The sequence below is a fragment of the Equus quagga genome, chromosome 13, assembly GCF_021613505.1.
Source record: "Equus quagga isolate Etosha38 chromosome 13, UCLA_HA_Equagga_1.0, whole genome shotgun sequence".
Classification (NCBI taxonomy): domain Eukaryota; kingdom Metazoa; phylum Chordata; class Mammalia; order Perissodactyla; family Equidae; genus Equus; species Equus quagga.
In genome coordinates, this window is record NC_060279.1 from 63618376 (window position 1) to 63641796 (window position 23421).

Sequence of the window (23421 nt, forward strand, 5' to 3'; positions counted from 1 at the left end):
TAACCATATCCCAAAACAAAGCTCAAGAATATTTATAGGAATATTAAAATATCCAGCACGCAACAAGGTAAAATTCTCAATGTTTGACATCCAATCAAAAATCACCATGGTACTAAAAGTTTACTTTATTTTATCAAAAATCACCAGTCATGGAAAGAGGCAGAAAGTTACAACACATAATGAGAAAAATCAGGTAAATTGAAACTCATCCAGAAATGACTTGTGGCTTTTTTTGTCTGTGCCCACTGGCATCTCAAGGTTATTGGCCTCTCCAACACCCAGTCTGGGATACATGAGACAAAAAGAAAACCCAGAGAACTCACTTCTGTATTGTTCCTGGGTCCCACTATCCATAGCTGGTCTACCTTCTTTTCTCCACCTTTCAGTCTTATGTGTTTTTTTTTTTTAAATACGTATATAATAATATCCAAGATTTTTAGCTGAACTTAGTGGGAGAAATAAGGAAAAGTGCATCTACTCCATCTTTCCAAAAGATAATGTCTCTGAGACTTATAGTTTTAGAGTGAAAACAAATATTCTTTGCCAGATCAATGGAATATCCATATGAAAAACAATGAACTTTGACTTCACCCTCTTAATACAGTAAAACCAGTTCCAGATGGATCGTAGTTATAAATGTGGAAGGTAAAGCAAAAAGACTTCTAGAAGAAAACATGGTAGAATAGCTCCGTGTCCTTGGGTTATGCAAAGATTTCTTAAACAGGACACAAAAATTACTAACCATAAATGAAAAGATAGTTAGATTGAACTTCACTAAAATTAAAAAATCCTGTTATTAATACCATTAAGGGAGTGGAAAGGCAAGCCACATATGGAAGAATACATTTACAATATGTATATTTGACAGAAGATTTGCGTCTAGAATATATAACGAACTCCTACAAATTAATTCTTTTAAAAAAGGGGCAACCCTGTTAAAAAATGGGTAAAAGAACAGTCACTTCAGGAAAGAAGTTAACCACATGGCCAATAAGCATATGAAAAGGTGCTCAAAATCATTAGTTGACAGGGAAACGTAAATTAAAACCACAATGTGATACCACTCCACCTCCAGCACATGGCTTATAAAAAATAATAAAAACTTTTTTATGACTGAGCTTGTGGAGTAGCAAGAACTTTCATACACTGATGAGAGTGTGTATTGGTATGACCACTTGGGAAAACTGTTTCAGCAGTATCTACTGAAGTTGAGTATACATATACCTTATGACCCAGCAAGTTCACCTCTAGGTATATATCCAAGGGAAGTACATATTTGTACATGTAAGAATGTTCAAAACAGTATTTTTATAATAGGTAAAACTGTAAACAACTCAGTCATTTAACAACAGAATGGATTAACTGTAGAATATTAATATGACAGAATGATATATAGTAGAGCAAAAGAATTAACTTTTTGCAACAACATTGATAAATCGAACAGACATAATGCTAAGTGAAAGAAGCCAGGCATAAATGAGCATATCCTGTATGCTTCCTTTATATAAAGTTTAAAAACAGGCAGAACTATAATCTGTGGTGATAGAAGTCAGAAGATTGGTTACCTCTAGGGATGATGCCTGGGAAGAAGCATGAAGGATGCTTAATCACCTAATTGTTGGTGATGTGTGTGTTGTGTTCATTTTTTAAAATTCTTTAAGCTCAAGACTTAACATATGTATACTTTGCTATATGTATATGCTATGCTTTAATGAGAAGTTAAAACACAAAAGAAACAAACTATTCTGAAATTAGGACTTATAAGATTAATAATTATCCATTTTCACTTATGTATACTTTATAGTCAAAGCAGTTTTCACATATAGTAATACTATGATTATAAAGATAAAAGTACTTTGTAAACTCTAAATTGTATATTATCAGATGAAATCATCTGATAATCTGGTGAGATGATCTGGAGAACTACCATATGCTGTCAGTGGGTGAATTTTACCCATTGAGAGTCTTGTTTTTGCCCATAAGAGGTAATTCCGGATAATTTCTCTTAGGCTTAAAATAACAAGCACTGTGCTAATTTGTTTCATTATTTTAGGTATTATTCAAGTGTACATGTATCAAATATCTAAAATTATCTACCACTGTGTGAAATAGCAGTTGTCATTTTAGTCAGAAAAGATAAACAACGTTCATTTCATCTTTTTGATATGTAAGTATAATTGTTTCTCTTCAAGGTTTAAAAATTTAGGTAATCTGCAGAGGATAGTTCAGCTTTTTGTTGCAGTCCTTTTCTACTGTTCAGGGAAAAAAAAATAACTAGCAATACTTAAAGAGACAATAAACTCAGGCCACTACATTTGAGGCTGAATTTCATGCTTTAAAGTAATGGCTCTTAGCCCGAATCAGCTGTGGAGCTTTATAAAAATATACATTCTGTGATCCTACCTACTGTAAACCCTTATTCAGTAGATCTGTGATGGAATCCCAGGCATCTTCATTCAGAAATAAAGAATACATATTTTCGTCTGCAGTTCTGATATTCCTTGTTGATTACCATTCTCTTAACTTAAGAAGCAGAAGTAATGAGCTTGGTCATTTGTTTATTGACACTCATGGTAGACAAATATTTTTGATCTCTGCAAACAATCAACTTATGTCTAAAAGTATGAGGTTTGAACATTTCTGTTTATTGTTGATAATCTTTGTGTAGAGTAGAAAAGACAAAGCCTTGTTGATTTCTGTAGTATTGACTTGAAAGAGGAAAAAAATTCGTGTTACATGAATAGAAAAGAAGAAATTTGATAGGAAATAACTTTAAAAATCATTGAAAATTAAGACCCTAAATCACGAAAAGTAATTTTTGTTTGTTCATTAGGAAAATGGTGGTTTAGCTGATGCTGGGGTAGAAGCTGGAAGATGGGACATGGAGGGAATGGGGTATTTGGAGTAGGAAATACTGTAGAAAAAAGACATTTTTAGTTGAGGTGGTGGACATTCTGGTAATGATAGCAAGGAAAACAAGATGAGTTTTTGTTTGTTTTACTTTCCCCCAAGATTATGGGTATAAAAATGAATTTGTTCATTTGTTCATATATTCATTCATACATTCATTTATTAAGCATATTATTGAAGTGCCCATTATGTGCCAGACACAATAATAATATAGTAAATAAAACAGATGGAGTTCCTAACTTCAGTGGGCTTTTTTTGTTTTTGTTTTTTTAAAGATTGGCACCTGAGCTAACAGCTGTTGCCAATCTTTTTTTTCTTTTTTCTTTTCTTCTTCTCCCCAAAGCTCCCCCAGTACATAGTTGTATATTCTAGTTGTGAGTCCTTCTAGTTGTGGCATGTGGGATGCCACCTCAGCATGGCCTGATGAGTGGTGCCATAACTGCACCTGCGATCCAAATCAGCAAAACCCCAGGCTGCCGAAGCAGAGCACGCAAACTTAACCACTCGCCCACCTGGCCAGCCCCTCAGTGTTCTTTCTAATTGCATAGACGGGAATGCTCGGGAAAGAATTTATCTTTCAGCCAGCTGTTCTGCTCAGGACCCAGCTTTAACCAGTCTTGGCTACGCTAAATCATAACCTAATTGGAACATAATTTCTTTGTGGATACTTTCACCACTTCTACCTCTATAATTCTATGCTTTTTATGTGAATTTTAGGTTAATCTCATGAAACTACATTCATTCCATTCATACTATTCTTGCCTTGCCCTCTTTATGTTTATTCTCTCCTACTTTCTTTTTTCACATATAACGTCTATGTCTTGATATGATTCCATTGGTTATTTACGTACTTGCCGTCTACCTCACTGGATCGTAAGCTGTTTGAAACTGATGCAGGTCACTTTAGTGTTTATGTACACAAAATGAATTAGTGGTGACAAAATTAGGTTTTTCTTCTTTTAGAAAATAAACTCCTGAGCTACCTTGTGATACAAGTTCTGTGAGATTAGAAATAACACTGAAGTTATGAATTCCATTTATTTTATTTACAATATTATTGTGCCTGGCACATATGGACACTTCAATAGTGTGCTTTATGAATAAGCCAGAAAATCATCATTTAGTAACTGCCTTTTTAAGATCAAAAACAAAATAATATGCATAAAATAATATTAATTCTATTTAGTTCTTTTCATTTATAAATTATTACATACATTGATAACTACATGATTATTTTAGTTTTAAAAGGAATGGCTGTTAAATGTATGGTTATGTAATATGGTTAACTGTTCAGCAATGGAAAAGATCTCTATTCAGTATTGGTTTTGTAATCATTCAGCTAAATTATGTGTATATACATTATAAAGTTTTTTTTTTTTTTTTAAAGGATGATTTTTTTTTTTTTTTAAAGATTTTATTATTTCCTTTTTCTCCCCAAAGCCCCCCGGTACATAGTTGCATATTCTCCGTTGTGGGTTCTTCTAGTTGTGGTATGTGGGACGCTGCCTCAGCGTGGTCTGATGAGCAGTGCCATGTCCGCGCCCAGGATTCGAACCAACGAAACACTGGGCCGCGTGCAGCGGAGCACGCGAACTTAACCACTCGGCCACAGGGCCAGCCCCTACGTTATAAAGTTTTAAAATAAGTGTATTTTGAGCTTTTTCTGCTGCTTATGTTCTTGAAATGAACTTATTTTAGTAATACTATGATTATATGTGAGTTTAGTAAGGGTAGAAAATTATAAGACACTGGAGCCTGCTTCTCTTGTTAGCAAGCAAGCAACCAGTCACCATAATTTAAGTCCATTAGAATGGAAGTTCCATGATGCCGATTTTTGTCTGTTTTGTTACTGATGTATCCCCAGGACCTAGGACAGTTCTTGGCATACATTAGGCAGTCTGTAAATATTTGTTGAGTGAATGAGTACATGAATAAATGAATGAATATTTATCGAATTGTGCTTCATTCTATAGTAGATACAATGTTATCACCTTACCACTGATATTTATTACCTCTTATATTTATTAGCAGTGTTTCTAAAATAATATGAAAATTAGAAATTTTCTAGAAGCTTATTTCACAACTTATAATTACCCCGTAGCCTTCCTTAGTATTTTGATAACCTCATCAGCAAACATTGAGTGCTTGTTGTAAGTAGTGCTAAACTGTAGTCGTTCAAAGAGGCTAGCAGTGGAGAGTTAGAAAATAGGCATAAAGATGATGCATAGCGATATGAGGATGTCAAAGATACAGTAGATATCAGAAATTAATATGTTCAGTGAAAAGTTTGATAATTAAGTTTATGTGTATTCAACGTTTTAAAGATATACATAGAAAAATATGGAAAGGAAACATAAATATGCTAGTGTTTTAATAGTTATCTTTGGATGATGAGGTCATGGGCAAATTTAATTTTTATATCTTACATATCTGTATTTTTAAAAGCAAGCAATAACTTTAAATATGTTAATAATTTTCTGTCCTGGTTCTAGGACAGATTTTGTGTGAAACACAAAAATAAAGAAGTCTGTGTGCCCAGCAACATCAGTTGCTAGACCTCTCTCCTATTTACATGTTCACTAGGATGCACCATAGGTACCTCAACCTCATCATTTAAAACTGAATTCATCATCTTTCCAGATTTGCTCTTATTCGTATATATTCTCTATTATGGGAAATAGCACCACCTTCCATCAGTTTTCCCAATCTAGAATTCCTATGAGCTGCTTAGAACTCTTTTTTTTTTCACTCTCTCTGTCCCTCACAGCCAGTCATCCAATTAAGTTCATCAGTTTCCTAAACATTTTTAAATTCATATCCTGTTTGCCATTCTCATTGCCACTGCTTTGGTTCAGGACCTCGTTATTTCTTACTTAGACTGTTGTAAAAGCCTTCTTACTCATCTCCATCTCTAGGACCTAGTTTGCATATACCTGGAATAATGGTCTTTCTCAACTACAAATCTGAGCTTATCATTTCTTTGCTTAAACCCTCAAAGGCTCCCTGTGTGCTGAGAGATAAAATCCTTACTGCTTAGCATGGTATAGAAGGCCTTTCATGTCTTGTCTCTCTGTACCTTTAGTAGCCTCATCTCATGTTACACCTCCATGTAACTCTCGTATTCTAACTTACTAAATTACTTCAAAAACTGAAATAACTGAAATAAAAATACTCTTTGATCAGGTTTGCTTTTACAAATTCTCCTCCTTCTTCACAAACCTGTCTGCTGAATATCCATTTCAGTGTTCAAGATTTACTTCAGGTATCACATCCTCTGTGCGGGCTTCTCTGATCTTTCGCAGATAGTGTTAAGGATTCCCTCTTCTCCACTTACAAAGCACCCCGTACTTCTATTAAAACATATACCATACTGCGTTATTTTAAACTTGATTAATTTTATTTTCTCTTGACTGATCTTCATAAAAGTGATTTTCTTTTATATTTGTGTCCCTAGTTTAATAGTGTGGGAGCTAAGTGTGTGTTGAATGAATGTTTAATTGCTATTCTGTCAGGTTGAAAGTAATAGTAAAGAGGAGATGGCATAGCAAAAACTACTGAGCCTGTGAGTGTGGCAAATAAGGTGTCAAATAAGTAAATATGACGAAGAAATAACATGATATATTTTGTAGCCCAGATTATCTTTCTGTACCAAAGTATTTGGTTTCATTTGTTTGAGTGATTTTAGGCAGAAAGGGTAGGAAAAGTGAGAGGGAGGACAATGTAGATGACCAGATATCTAAATGTGAAGACATGAAATAAGCTTGTTTCCTTTGATATATTCATTTCTTTGGAACTTGCATTTTAAAAAAGTAAAACTACTAGTTACAGAGCTGAATTTTTGGACTATGTAGTAATTAACTAAGAAATTTTTAGTGAAATGTGTGCTTTTATGTACTTTTGGAACAATCTTGAACTTATAAAACAGTTGTGAGTACAGTACAAAGAACTTTTTTTCTTTTTTCCTGAACCATTTGAGAGTAAGTTGCTGACATAATGCCCCATCACCTCCGAATACTTTAGTATGTATTTTCAACAAACGAGGATATTCTCCAACATAATCACAATATAAGCACCAAAATTTAAAAAAGTAACGTCAATACATTTTTTCCATCTAATTCTCAGACCTCATTCAGGTTTCTCCAGATGTCCCAGTAATGTCCTGAAAAGCACAAGGATCTGGTTTAGAATCACATGTCCATTTAGTTGTCATGTCTTATTGTTTCCTTCAGTCTGAAATAGTTCCTTGGTCTTTCCTGGACTTTCATGGTTCTGATACTTTTGATTACAAGTCACTTATTTTGTGGGATGTTTCTCGATTTGGATTTGTATACTTCCTCGTGATTATATTCAAATTATGCATCTTTGGCAAGAATATAACAGAAATAATGATGTATTTGTATTGCATCCTCTCAGGTAACATACAAGTTTGATTTGTGTCATTGCTGATGATACTCAGTTTGATCACTTTTAAGGTAGTGTCTGTCAGCATTCTCCACTTTAAAGTTACTCTATTTCAGGGCTGACCCAGTGGCATAGTGGTTAAGTTCATGCACTCCACTTCAATGGCCCAGGGTTCGCAGGTTCGAATCCTGGTTGGGACCTAGCACTGCTTGTCAAGTCACGCTGTGGCGGCTTCCCACTTAAAATAGGGGAAGATTGGCACAGGTGTTAGCTCAGTGACAGTCTTCAATGTTAGCTCAGGGCCAGTCTTCCTCACACACAGAAGAAATTATAAAGTTACTCTATTTCTCCTTTGTAATTAATACATATTTTGTGGAAATGTACTTTGAAACTATATTCATATCTCATTTCTCATCACACTTTCAATTTATTCATTACTGTTTTATATCAGTAAGCACTCCTGTGTTTTCAGTAGATTATAATTTGTGACTATTATTACTTATTTTTATGTTCATATTATCTCATGTTTGGCCAATGAGAGCCTCTACAGGCTGGCTTCTGTGTCTTTTTGGCATGTCCCCCATAATTCTTTGAGTATTTCCTTACTTTTAGCAAAACAAGATATTCCAGGCTCATTTTGTACCTTCCCTGTCCTAGCCCTGATGTCAACCATTTCTCAAAGAAACCCTACCTACTCTTGGGTGGAAAAGGGTATTTAGAAGCCAAGATCTGGATATGAGATGTGCTCATTTTGCATAAATATGCTTTTGGGGTGCTGTTGCTCACAGGACCTTTCAGAGGACAACGCTAGGGAATATATGTATATTTATATACACATACTCGCACATACATACATTTGTGTCTTTATTTTTCTTTCTATTCATATTGACTATCATGAGTTCACACCGATGCCTCCAGTTGCAACTCAAAACCATACGGTTCCTTCTTGTTTTTCTTCCTTTCTATGTTTGTAACTCCCTTGTTTGACGTTGGGAAACTTGATTTCCTTTAATCTTAATATATTTACTTATTTGAGCAGTCTCCCTCTGTGTAACGAAGCTTCTGTTGCCACTGCCTCTCCCATTCTTGTTAATACCCTAATTACCCAACTTGGACTCCCGTATCTTGCCTCCAGGCTGTGGCTGCTGTCCTCCTACGTGAATACTCTTTTCAACCCACATGTGCTGTGACACCCAGAGCTGCCCTCCTGCTTACCTGTGGACACCCTCCTTACACTGCATGAGTTCTGACTCCCCACATCCCTCCTACATTCCTCACCCTGCTAGGATTTTGATACCTGCCTAAAGCTGCTGTTTGCTTCTGCTCCCTCAACTCCCATGGATGTCTTATTTATCCTGCTTGAACTCCAACATCCTATGCTGGGCTGCCCATCCATGGGAATGTCCTCTTCATCCTCCTCAGGTTCCAACGTCTTACATGAATGCCGTCTTCACCCTCCTTGGATTTCTAATCCCCATGCTGGGCTTCCTCACTCTGCACATGGGCACGTTCTACTTCCTGCTTAACCTTTGATACCCCAGCTACTATATGGATATCCTCCTTATTGCTTGGGTTCTAACACCCTATGCTGGGCACCCCCTGCATGGACACCTTTCTCACCCTGCTCAGGCTCTGCTTTCCTGTGCTGGCCACCCTCTGTCGCCTTCCCACTAGTGGGCTTGTGCTGTGATACCTTGTGCCATCCCCTTGAGGATACACTGCTCACCGTGCTCTGGCTCTGACACCCTATGCTGGGCTTTCCCCACTCCCTCCGATAGATACCATCCTCATTCTGCTTGGACTGCCCATCCCAGTGGAGGCTCTCACTTTGCCTGGTCTCTACCCCCCCCCCCCCCCCACACCCCCCAGCAAGCTGTCCCCCTGTGCCTCAGGCTTACCTCTTGTATGAACACTCTCCTCATCCCACTTTCTTGGTCTCCATCCCAAGCTGGGTCATCCTTCCATTCCCTGCTCCCCCTGCCCCCATATATTCTTCAACCTGCCTGGGCTCTGACAGCACATACCAGGCTGCAGATATTTTCTTTACATTGCTTGGACTCTGTACCTGGATATCTCTTCTCTCTCCCTCTTCCTCCTCCCCATTAACACTTTCCTAACCGTGCTTGGGCTCTGAAACCCCTTGTCAGGCCTCACCGCCCCCACCATAGATACCCTCCTCACCCCTTTTTGAGTTTGTCTAAACTACAATTTTTTGTTTTTGTTTTTCTCCCCAGAGCCCCAATACATAGTTGTATATCCTAGTTGTAGGTCATTCTGGTTCTATGTGGAATGCTGCCACAGCATGGCCTGATGAGCAGTGCATAGGTCTGCTCCCAGGATCCAAACTGGCAAACCCTGGCTGCCAAAGCGGAGTGCACAAACCCAACCACTCGGCCACGGGGCCGGCCTGTGAGCTCTACAGTTTTTTGTTTTTGTTTTAAAGATTTTGTTTTTCCTTTTTCTCCCCAAAGCCCCCTGGTACATAGTTGTATATTTTTAGTTGTGGGTCCCTCTAGTGTGGCATGAGGGATGCTGCCTCAGCATGGCTTGATGAGTGGTGCCATGATCTGGGCCAGCAAAACCTTGGGCTGCTGAAGCAGAGCGTGCGAACTTAACCACTCGGCCACAGGGCCAGCCCTGAACTCTACAGTTTTTAAAGCTCTATTGAAAAGTATTCTTGTAAGATCTTTGAAAATTGTAAATAAGCCATAAATGTTTTAGGTTGGGGCCAGCTCCATGGCTTAGTGGTTAAGTTCGGTGTGCTCTGCTTCCGTGGCCAGAGTTTGGTTCCTGGGCACAGACCTGCACTACTTGTTGGTGGCCATGCTGTTGTGGTGACCCACATACAAAAAGAGGAAGATTGACACCGATGTTAGCTGAGGGCAAATCTTCCTTAGCAAAAAAAAAAAAGTTATAGCTATAACTTTGAAAGTCTCGTTCCTTCTAGGACAAACTTAAGTAATTTCTTCAGAAAATAATATAAATAAATTAAGAATATAGATAATCAAAATGGTTGGTTGAGTAGTATACTCCATTCTGTATTTCGTAAATGTTAAGAAGTTATTTAGAAAATAATTGTGAAGTTTTTACATGAAAAGTAATACCTACTAGAAAAAATATATGCTGTTCTATATTAAAATGATTGTGGAGCTCCAGTTAGTTTTCTTATTCTCCAAATTGATATAATTTATGTTGCTGTATATTATTTGAAATTACCTTAGAACACTAGGTCGTTTTAGGGAAACAATAATAAAATACAGTTAGGAAGAAGTGATATTATTATGTAAATATGTGACAGCAAACCAATAAACTGGCTTAAATTTAGATGAGAAAAATTTGTTAAAACAGAGCGTCACCTACCAGTTATTCTTGGACTTCATAATCTTTTAGAAACCAAATATCCAGTAGACCTGCAGCCAGAACATTTTTCCAATGGAGATGCCAAGTATGATGACTGTCAAGCCCGAAGTGTTTTTAACAGAATGAATGCTGTCTCTTTTCAATGCAGAACTATGCTGGCACAGTGGAGGTGCCAGGCATTTTGTTTTAGAATGTCTGACGTGAAACCATAGCCTTGGGATTCACCAGCTTATTGAGATAGTTAATAGAGAGATGGAAGAGTAAGGCAGTTCTCAAACTATTTGCGAGGACTTTTTGAAAATCTTCACTCTTTTGGGTGCTCAAGTAGCTTCATATTTAGAGTTTTAAAAAAAGTAAAATCCCATTTTTGAAACAAGATATATTTATAAATGGATTTTTCAGTATTATGTTGTTTGCATCTGATATCAGGGAACATTCATTGTTTGAATAACTAATATCTGTGCTGAGTATCAGTTCAATTTTTGTTAAATTTTTTAAGCATTCCCAATACAAAGTATCATCCTTTTTACCACAAATATTTCCACTTAGCTGCATGCTTGACAATTGAACAGAAACATCTTATTTACAGAATTTTTTTTCCCTTTTTATTTTTCATCTCTGCTTGGAGTTAAATCTGTAGTATTAGTTGCATACAACTTTTATTTATTTTTGTTACCTGGAAGTAATTAAGATAGTCTTCAGGAAAGTCATATAGTAGGTGGACTTTCTGACAATTTTGGTTTTTACTCACTAATCCTAAAGTAGTTGAACAGTGAGTGCTAACTATGAGGTCAGCAAGGGTGAGGTAAGGATAAAAATTCCAAAAAAGGAATAATAATTTTTTTAAAGATTTTTTTTTTTTTTAATTTTTCCTTCTTCCCGAAGTCCCCCAGTACATAGTTGTATATTTTAGTTGTGGGTCCTTCTAGTTGTGGCATGTGGGATGCCGCCTCAGCATGGCTTGATGAGTGGTGATAGGTCTGTGCCCAGGATCCAGACCAGTGAAACCCTGGGCCCCTGAAGCAGAGCACACGAACCCAACCACTCAGCCACGGGGCCAGCCCCAGGAATAATAATTTACAGAGTCCTTTTTAACAGCCCTTTCAGGCTGTGTACCATCCATGCATATCCTTAGTTTTTATTGTATTTATTGATTTGATTAGGTTATATATTTTAGTAAAAAGAAGATCCATGAGCCTGCTGTCCAGCCCAAGTTATTTCTGCTCCTCCTTTGTCCTATCTCCTTGTCTCCCCATCAAAGGAAACCGCTGTCCTAGACTTTGTATCTATCATTCCTGTCTTTCATTTTATCACGTGTTTTTCGTTTTTTACCATTACACAAGCTTCAAATTCTTGATTGGTACAGCCTACCTCACACGATTGTTTTGAAATTAAGTGAGAATATGTACATAATGAGCTTTGCACAGTGACTAGCCCTGCTAAAATGCTCAATAAATGGTAGCTGTAATTGCATTATTAATGTTGTTATTTTGCTGAGAGAAAATAACATGAAAAGCATGTCTTTTCTTAGCTGTTAACTTTGTTTATCTCCCTGGACTCTTCCGGGGGAAATTGAGGGAATATGGGGGTTTGAAGTCTTTTCCTGGAACTGAGCAACGTGCAGAATGAAACAGTAGAGAATGGGATTGGGCCATCCGCAGTTAGGCAACAGAGTTCCCAATTGAAAAGGAAAAAAAAAAAGCAAAGCTGCACTGTTAAGTTACCAGTTTTTCCCTTCTCTTTCATTACTTTACACCCTCAGGATGGGATTTCTGTCTACTTTGAGTTTGTTGAATGACCAAGCAAACATGCCAGCCAGTCAGCCCATTTTTACGTTGTTCACCTTCCCACCCAACATTGGGAAGCATTAATTTTCTATCAATATCTGAAAATGATTTCATTCTTCCATTTCTTCCTTCTTCCTCATTGCCCTAGGCTCTGCACTATTGCACCAAGAGAAGACAAATTCTTGATCTGAGCTTCTTCCCCTTTCTGCCTAATTTCTTTTATCACACACTTGCATTAATAATTTATGTTAACAGAGTTATTTATTATATTACACTTGCCCTAGTTCTGCTACATAGATTCTTAAGCAGTGCACTTATGTTGGGATTTTGGTCAACTAAAATTCATAATGAACCATTAAGTTAAGTTGACTAAACATTGTGATTGCCCAAATTATTAGCAATGTTAATACAAAAAATGCATGACAATGGTCACCCCAATCCTAGCAGACAGAGAAAAGAATTCCTTAGAAAACAAAAGTAAAATCATGTATAAATATCTTTAAAAAGAGAGAGAAAGTGTGTGCATTTAAGTACATTGCACAAGAGCAGTTTTTATCAGCTGTTACATTAATCCTTATTAAATTTCACCTTATTCCTTTGGGCAACTATTCCAACCTTTCATGATTGGTGATGAATTATAGCATACGAGATATCCCTCTTAAGCCTGTCATTCACAAATTCAATATCTTTGTACAAGTTGTTGATATAGTAACCACCTCCCTCCAGGTTGAACCCATACATTTTTGGGTGCTATTGCTTAGCGTCATCTATTTTATTGTTTGTATTTCTTCATCTTGTTCCCTAGAACTTTTTAAGATTTTCATCAATTATTTTACTGAATTTAGGGTAACCATGCCTGTAGCATTTTCTTGATCCTCTAGTAGAAGAGCCTTAAAAAGCAAATTAGATTAGTTTGCAGCTTGACCTTCCTCATAATTTCATTTTTCACAAATAGAAGATATGTGAAGGGGCCGGCCCCGTGGCCGAGTGGTTAAGTTTGCATGCTCTGCTTTGGTGGCCCAGGGTTTCACCCATTCGGATCCTGGGCACAGACATGGCACCGCTCATCAGGCCACGGTGAGGTGGCATCCCCCATGCCACAGCTAGAAGGACCCACAACTAAAATACACAACTATGTACTGGAGGGCTTTGGGGAGAAAAAGGAAATAAATAAAAAATCTTAAAAAAAAAAAAAAAAAGAAACTATGTGAAGAGATATTTTTTGTCCGTGAAGTTTATTAGGAACGTTGAGAGACCTAACTTGCTCTTGTGCAATTCTCGCTTGTCCTTGTTCTACTTCTCTTTCTCTCTTTGTTAAAAAACAGTATTACCAATGTATAATTCACATATCATAAAATTCATCCATTTAAAGTGTGCACATTCAGTGGTTTTTTGATATATTTGCAATTGTGTAACCATCACCATAATCTAATTTTAGGACATTTTTACCGCCCCAAGAAGAAACCTTGTAACATTGTCTCTCTGTAAAAAAAATCTAAAAGTGATTTTACTTTTGTTTTCTAATGAAGTCTTTCCTCAGGAAGCTGCCTTTCCATTATGGATTTCCCATTCTCTTTCTTCATATTCTATGTTTAAAAATCTAGAATTTCTTTCCTTCCTTATCTAACTGATTTAAAAGATAACACAAGAAAAATAGATATGGTGGCTTAACATGAAATAGCTAGTACTTACTTAGGACTGTTTGTTTTCATGAATTTAAAGTACCTATGCTCTTTTTCAGGAGTTTTTTCATTGGCTAGTGGAGACTGTAAAAGTGTTTAATTTGGATTGAATTTAGGATCAAATGACAGTAGTGTAAACTGCGTAATTTATATACCTTTAATCTTTTTATGTCTTATGGGAAACAGATTTAAGAGAAAGACCAGTGTATGTAGTTGAGTTGAACAGTTATATCTTGGAAGGAAAATCTTTGAGGTAATAGGGTAAAAGAAGAGTTTAAATGAGCATTTAAGTCTTAGAGAAGTTGTTTAATGTTGCAGAGCCAACCCAGTTCTGTCTGAAATCAGAGCCTGTGCTGGTAAGGACGATATTAACTACTACTTCCCTTGGATAGATGAGATAAAACTTCTGACTTCTCGAATTTCTGAACACTTGAGTCACTTAATCAGAAAATACTTTGATGAAGGAGTGAATCCATGCTTCCCACTTCTTCCACTTGACCTTGTGTGTTACTTTGTTTTGAGGGATGGGGAGAGGGAGGGCTTGTGATATAATAAGTTCTGTATTTAGTTACTTTCCAATATATTTTTGTTAACATTGCTTTTGTACCTCTAATGTAGACTCAACTTTATACCCTTTTTTGGGAAAGATAGAGTGTTTCAGTCCACAAGGGTTTGTTTTGATTTGATTTATTTATTTTAATAATTAGAGGGGCCGGCCCTGTGGCCAAGTGGTTAAGTGCGCATGCTCTGCTTCAGCATCCAGGGTTTCCCTAGTTCAGATCCTAGGCGCCGACGTGGCGCTGCTCATCAGGTCATGTTGAGGCGGCGTCCCATGTAGCACAACCAGAGGCACTCACAACTAGAATATACAACTATGTACCAGGAGGCTTTGGGGAGAAGAAAGAAAAAAAAAGAAGAAGAGAAAGAAAGATTGGCAACAGTTGTTAGCGCAGGTGCCACTCTTTTAAAAAAATAATAATAATAATTAGTGAAGTGGAGAAATAGTTTTGACCAGCGAAGTGCTGTTAGTGATGGGGCTATTACTAGGATAAGTTTTTTTCCCTTGACATAAGTGTATTTTGGTAGATCTTTCATCTAAGTTAATTTCTATTTTCAAATCTCCTTTTTGTTTGGGGAAAAAAGGACTTGAGTGTACTTTTATGTATGAGGAACTCTTGTTTTCAACATGTATTGAGAAAAATAATTGTATTAAAATCAATATTTGATGATATGGCATTTCTGTTTTAATTGTGTTCTCCCTACTCTCCGCCTATATTATTTGAAAAATGGAAGTAATTTACGTAAGGCTATTGGCAACATTCTAACAAGCTGAAAATTTTCAGTCAGGGCATATTATATTCACACATTTGCCAAATGCTTTGAAGATGGAAATTTCAACTGTTAAGTAGTAGGGTTTTTCAAAAGAAACTTTTAAGTTAATTCTTTACTGTTAATGAAGATCATTTAATAGTACAACTTCTAATTTTAGCTTTCCTTCCTGACATTCTTCCTTATTCCTGTCCACATCAGTTAGGATATATACTTTAATGATTAACTGGGAGGATCAAGTATATATGAATTCAGTAGTAAGTTAATTAAAAATATTGTTTGTCACCGAGGATACAGTATCTTATAGTGCTACGTTTGTTTTTTGAATCAATCATGCAAATAATTAATAAACTTCTTTAATTGTTGGAATGTTGGGTTTCTTGGAATACTAGGCAAGTCCATTAAACTCTTGTGCCTCGGTTCTTTTTAAAATGGACATATGATTGTAATTGGTCTTTTAAAGTTCCTTCCAACATTGATTCTACTACTTTTTGAAGATATTTTGAGAATTATTTCTGTCCCAAAACCATGCAGTAATAACTATAAAAGAATTTTTAAAATAGTAGATATAAATTTAATTTTGTGGACAATTAGAATTATAAAAGACATTAAAAAAGATAATATTCTTTAATCTGGGATACAAAAGTAATCATAATGTAATATGGGCATTTATGTTCTCTGATTTAAGAGTATCCTATACTTGTGCCTTTGTAGAATTGGAGATGCCTCAGAGTAAGAAGTATTTGCTTGAGCAATGACATTCCTTTTTTAGCTTCTTTAGGAGGGAAAAATGCCTTATAATGGCAAATTAAAATATTTGCTAAAGGGGCTGGCCCTGTGGCCAAGTGGTTGGGTTTGCGCGCACCGCTTCGGGGCCCATGGTTTCGCTGGTTTGAGTCCTGGGCGCGGACATGGCACTGCTAGTTGGGCCATGCTGGGGCAGTGTCCCACGTGCTACGGCTAGAAGAACCCACAACTAAAAATACACAGCTATGTACCAGAGGGCTTTGGGGAGAAAAAGGAAAAATAAAATCTGAAAAAAAAAAATTTGCTTAAAGGTGCTGGGTAAAAGAGCAGGGCTAGGCTAATGGTCTAATCGAAGAAGTCAATTTAAAGCTGATAGACACTAGTATATGCTAACTCATATGTAAAAGATGGTAAGTTACACTCTTCTTATTACAGAGGAAGATACTGGAACATTTTGAGTTATTTGACATTTCTTCTATTCTTTCCAATTTCATTCAGTTTTAAAATTTTATGACTTTTTCTGGAGACCATCTTAATCATAAGGAATAAAAGCCAAGAAGAATATAGGGCAGAACTAATGGAAAATGAATTCTTCAGTTCAATAAAATTATATAATAAAAGAAAAAAACATTTGCTGGTAATTCTTTACAACAGTAATTATATGAAGTTTTGTGTGTGTGTGTGAATAATACAGTTCTCCACGTGAGAGAAAAGACATTAATTTCGTGCTCATATATTAGGTTATTGCCTTACACTCTTTCAAAAATTTTTTCTCCCTCTCCAACAGAATCTGTCTATGATCTTCTCCCCAAGGAGTTACAGTTACCTCCATCTAGAGAAACATCTGTAGCATCAATGAGTCAGACAAGCGGTGGTGAGGCAGGTTCGCCTCCTCCAGCTGTAGTTGCTGCTGGTATGCATTTCATTTTACTTTATTAAAGAAAACTAGAGTATTATCTGGCCAACATGAACAGTGCTGGCAAAGTTCATATCAAAAAGAGTGTGATTTGAGGGTTTGTTTTAGGAGGTTTTAAAATATATACTTTTACTATTAAAATTTTTCAGTATAATTTTCTTGATATAATTATTATTTCTTAAAATTTCACATTGGCACATGTGTTAGTGCCATCTCCTTGAATGGACCTTGTCTTCAGCTATGGGAATGAGTTTAAAGCTCTTTTGTTGACTGCACATAAAAAAAGTTGAATACCAAGCTATGGATAGAAAATTACGTTTGAGTCTGTATTTAATAATTTTTTTAAGAAATTTGTTCAAAGGGAAAAATATTTTGTATAATATGAAGAAGGACTCAAGCACTTAAGTCTCTTTTCTGTTTGTAGCATGTTGTTATAACCTTTTCCCTACATTTAAAAACATATATGACTTTATACTTATTTTAAATTAAGTTGAAAGTAATGGAAGATTTGAATGTAATATTTATGTAAAGACATTGTCTTCTATCAGTGAAAAAGTATGGAAAGTAATGTTTAAAATTTATCAAGTTTATTTTTACTCAGCTCTCAAATCATACACTTTATGATTGTATAAAATTGGTTCACATTTTGATTGAATTAGAATAAAAGATTGACAGACAAGCAATAGGAAAGTCTTGATTAGTGCTAACTTAATAAGAATGCTTTCAATAATATTAGGTTGCCCAACTGTAATTCTTTTTTTAGTTGGGTTTATAGACTGCTAAGTGTGTTTGGTTTAAAAAAAGGAAAAAAGTATATACATGCTCTGAAGTTTTATCTGTTCTATTAGAGGTTTCTTGTCTAATATGATACCTCTCATCTTTTAAAATGGTAAAGTCCATATCAGAGCATTGTTTTCGGTAAATTCTTTTCATTTCAAAAAGAACAGTGAAGCGGAAGGTTGTGATTTAAATGAGGATATTGGTACTGTAGTAGAACTTTGGGTATTTTTCTTATATGTGTTAACTTATGTACCATCAACCTTGTGTACCAATCTTTCACCTAAGCTGTATAGTGCAATATGCAGCCTTCCTGATTGAGGGCAGGAAAGCTTTAAACATGGCAAAGAAACTTAACAGCCCTGCTCACTGTTCATGTATTGCCAGACATTTTCTAACAGATTCTGTGGATTTAATTGTGAGCTTTTTAGTAATCAGATTGTTAAGATGACTTATTTTCTCTTTATATTCACTGGGTTCTAAAATGCCCCTCCCTGAATTTTTTTTCTGGAATTTAAAGTTTTAAATCTTGTTTAAAAATTGTATCAGATAATAAAATATAAAAAAGATTTTTTAATGAAATATTTCACTTTAAATCCACAGTTAGAAATTGACTAACTGATTTTTTTGTATCTTTGAGATTGTTTTTTAAAGACATCTTGAATCTGTATAAAACTAAAAGTCTGTTTCTTCTGTGCTTTTTTACATCTGTTGACAGTAGATCCAGTTCCTTTTAAAAGCTGAAAGAATGTTAGCTAGGTTTGGAATAAGAACAACACTTCTTTTTAAGTATTACCAAACAATTTCAGAAGTTTTTATGTATAAACATTGAAAATTCTTGAATTTGAGTCACTAATGGAATGTTGATCCTCTCTCCCTCCATCCATGTATTTGAGAAAATCTTCTCCAGATAAATTAGATTGAAAGCTGTGAGTTGAAAAAATATGAAAATAAGAGAATTAACCAAAGGAAGTATTCTAGAGTAATAAATTAATGTTAGATTAAGAAGTTATTGACATTGTAAAGATAGTGAAAAGAATAAGGTTTTTCTTATATTCACACATGGAAAGTTTCTATGATCTAAAACCAAGTCTTTTGTAACTTTTTTTAATATAAGTTTAATAACAGAGATATAGTCTTATTCTAGGATTCTAATATCTTATTGGTAGAGTAGTCTTTGTCATATAACATTATAGATAAGAGAGTTTAAGTTAAAAAATAATTATGCAGGGAGATCAGTTAGTATATATCATTAGAGTTGCTTTTTTATTTGACATATTAATATCCTTAGTGACCTAACTGTCAAAGAGAGATTTGGAGTAAATTACCAGTTATTCAATGTTTCCTGGCCAAAGGACTAGATGTCTAGGGAAAGGCACATTAATTTATACTTCTGAGAGGTTTTTTTTTTCAAAGCTATAGCATTTGCTGTTTAAATATGAAATGCGTAAAAATGATGACTCTTGATGTCAGAGTTTTGTCAGTTCTTCAGAGTTTTGAAGGAGCCGGATTGGCTGCTCTCAGATATGAGAGCCTGGTGGGAACAGACTTCTAGTTCTGCCGTAAAGGTTTGTGCTTCACAAGTTTTAAATCAATTTAAATTTTAAAATTTAGAGGCTGGGCATATAGGTGTTTATGTACATTCTTTATTATTTAATTATTTAAAATGTGTTTCTCAGATTCGCCAATCTAGATTTTTTTTCCCTTTACATATTACTGAGGGAATGAGTAAACATGATGCTGCTAATCCACAATCCAGAATATTGGGTAAAAGAGTGTCTTTCAAACCTTTTTCTGCCTCTGCACTGTTCACACTTTTACATACTCCCATCAATAACGTCTTTTTATCCGGTAAGTCCCAGGGTTGCAGGTGGGGGAAAGAGGGCTTGCTTCTACACAACTCCTCCTCTCTCCGTGGGGCCAGGTATCAAAATCTGGGAGGTGTAGTTGAGAATCACCAGTCTGAAATATGTATTCCTCCCCATTTTTTAAAGGCCGCTGTTTTTGTCCAACTAGAAGGATAGTTAAGAATGTGAGGTTCAATATGTGAATAAATAAAAGTTTTAGAAATGTGGACTTTCTGAACAGTATTATGTAGGTTCCCAATAGTTAAGACAGAGGCCATTTTCCTAACACAAAAAAGGTGTCCTAGTGAATTGATGGTATTTTTTGGCAAAATAAGGAGTTGATAAAGAAGAAATGAGAATGGTGAAAGGATTCTTTTTGGATTTTTTGTGAATCCTATAGTATAGATTATAAAGAACTGAAATGCAAGTATTATGTAGGGAACTAAAACAAACAATTATTGCCAGAATTTGGAGTTTTTGAAAAGAGATATGGCAGGTATTTTTCTTAAATAGCAGCTTTATTGAGATATAATTCACATTCCAATCAAGTATTTTTTTAAATCTACTTATACATTTATAGTTTTTATTGGTAAATCCTTAGATTTACTTAATTTATTTAAAATAGAAAGTCTTTTACAGAAGTGAACAATAATCTTCCTTTTAAGAAATCAAATTATTTTCTTGTTCTATCCTAGACTCTGTCTTCATTTTGGATATGGTATTATGTTTGTTAGTTTATATCAAAGTATGATTTTACTAAGGTGACTGTTTCAAGTTTATCTAAAATTTTTTGTTCTAATTCTTGAGATAAATGATGAATTAATCAAACTATAGGTTTTATAATTCAGCCAGAGAATCTTAAGAAAAACTAGTCAGTAATTCTTTTGTTGTTTGTTTTCATAAAATTATTTTGCCGTCAGTAGTTATATATTTGTACTCTTTTTGGAAGTAATACAGTCTCAGTACACTAATACTTCATAGCAGTTTTTAACATGTATAAGTATATACGTTAATAAAACATGTACAATAGAAATCTCTGTTGAATATCTCTGCTAGTTAGATCACTGGAGATTTTTAAGGCTATATTTTAAGTAAATACCTTTACATGAAGTGATCCATACAATAAACTTTTCTGTTGGAAGAGACTTTTAAATAATACTTTGAATTCTATGCCACAGCAGTTAATAAATCTCAGGTACCTAACAGTACTTTCTATACTGAAAGAACTTAATTGAGTGCCATTTACACTATAGGGGAGGACACTAGAGAACTAAATTAATGTCCTATAATAAAAAAACAGCTATGCTTTAATTCATTTCAGACATCATTAAGACCTAAATGAAAATCGTAGGGATTTCTAAACCATGCATAACAACAAAACTACAAAAATTGAGTTGGAGAGAATGTAAGTTATCATTTTTGAGTTCCTACTATGTGATTGGGAATGGTGCTTAGATAATTTGCGTATCATAATATCTCAGTCCTTCCAGGCACAAGATACCTCTCTTCTTTCCTACTGGAGTCTAATTTCTTTTCTCTTTGCCACTGTACTTTAAAGAATTTAGCATTGTGTGCTATCACTTCCATTAGGCAAACACAAGATCCTGGGCTAGGCAGTGTGTAGGCTATTGAGTTGAAAAATCCATATCCCTTCTCGCCAAGTTATAGGATCTACAAAATGGGAATATGATTTCCAGAAGAATATTAATTCTTAGTAAAAGTGATTCACAGAAAACAGAATTGCATAGCCCATTGAATTTATTATAACTTATTAACTAGTGTTAGAAGGTATTTACAGTTGCTCAGTTTGGATTTTCTTGAGTTGACTAAATTTGAGGAGCAAATTTGCCTTTGATTACTCTCCTGGGTTAACTAGGTTAACGTATTTCAGAATTTTGGCCATTTATGTAGGATACTATTCCTAAGATTAAACCTAAAGCCAGTTAACGGGAAAGGCTGTATGTCAACTATGTATTATTGTTGTAAGCTAAAACGTGAGTTGATCTTAGTTATTCCATATGGCCATTTCTACACTTCCTAGAAAACTGGACCACTTCCAGAAGGAAGTTAGATCCTAGTTACAAACATGTTGCAAGTAAGTTTAAAAACTCTGTTATTCCTTCTGTCTTCTTACGAAAATTACATAGTAAATCTAAATACATACCTTTGTACATATAGAAATATGTGTGTATGTATAGATTTATGTTAACATCTGCATTATTAGAATGAAAAGCATAAGCAAACTTGGGCCATAATGGTTAATTCAGAAACAACTACTAATTCAGGAGGCTATCGATATTATAAATTATCATTGACAAAAAGTACACAGCCTATTATTGATTCATTCCTTAAACGTTTACCTTTTTATTGTCCTCTTAATAATTTTTAACAACAACTTTTATAAATATTGTGACTTACTCACTTTCTGGTAAAAGCAGCACATTTTTATATTACCTGAGACTATAGAATAGCATTTTAAAACTGCTTACAGATTCTCAACCATTTGTAGACCAAATACGTATTTAAAATAGGCATGATTTCTATTTTTATGTTTTGTACAATTTCATATCAAGAAAATGATGCACAGAAGTGGGTTTACTTTTTTTATATCACCAATAAACTTGATAATATCATAGACAAAAAGTATTGTCATAAGTATTTTATAAATTATATAAATAATATTAATAAAGTTATATAAATAACACTTTAGCTGGGGCAGGAGTGAGGGGAATGAATTAGAGTAGGATACAACAGAAAACTTCACCTGTTTCTGTGACATTTTTTCTCTTAAAAATAAAATCATACATTGTAAAATGTTAGCTTTTGTTAAATATGGGCAGAGGGCACATGGCTGGTAGTTTCCAATTTTTCAGAATTTAAAAAACACCAGGTGGCAGATGATTAAAATAAGTTAAAATACCCAATGAACTATGCTCTTAAAAAGTAACAAAGGTGTGGGATATATTAGATACTTGATGAATTTATTTTTGACATAAGTAAGGGTACATTAACTTTTCATCCATAAATGCAAATATACGTCCATCAGCAGTATTTATTTAGCCCCCTGAGGTAAAATTCATTCTTCCCATGTCATTCCTTTGGAACAAAGTATTATTGTTAATTAAATTAAATCAGAAAGTGAATGAGAAGTCACCTCAAAGTACCAGGCTGGTACAGCTACAGTCTAGATAAAATACACATGTACACACATGCATATTATAGTTTTATTTCTATTTATTTTTCCCACTCGTGAAATATAATAAAATTAGCATGGGCTTTGGAATCATAAAGGCCTAATTCGAATCTGGTTGCTATTATTCATTTCTATCATATAGATAGAATCTTGTGGAAGTTAAATAGATTTCTAATAATATTACCCCTGTAACTAGACAATAATACCAACTTTTTCTTAAGGTCATTATGAAGTTAAAGATGTAAAATACTTAATGTTACCTGACAATTAGTGATCATTCAGTAAACATTGACCTCCCTCCTACATGTGTTTCTCCTTTCATGTGTTAGTAAGGTTTTTAAAAATAGATCTTATTTTTATAAAAATAAGTTTTTTCCATTCTTACCCAGTCTATTTTTTGCCTTACTTTGAAGTTTTGCATGTTAGTCAAGACATAGCCACACATGGGCCATGGGATTTACTTTCTGACTTA

At 34.9% G+C, this 23421-nt stretch overlaps 1 protein-coding gene across 7 annotated transcripts in view; it reads left to right on the forward strand.

The window, feature by feature from the left end:
- NFAT5 (nuclear factor of activated T cells 5) overlaps positions 1 to 23421 on the forward strand; it is a 123228-nt gene that overhangs the window by 43246 nt on the left and 56561 nt on the right. For all 7 annotated transcript variants that reach the window (XM_046682979.1, XM_046682980.1, XM_046682981.1 and 4 more), the window contains one exon: positions 17004 to 17129. In XM_046682979.1, coding sequence (XP_046538935.1) covers positions 17004 to 17129 — 126 coding nt within the window. Of the gene's footprint in view, positions 1 to 17003; positions 17130 to 23421 lie in introns of those variants that run through there.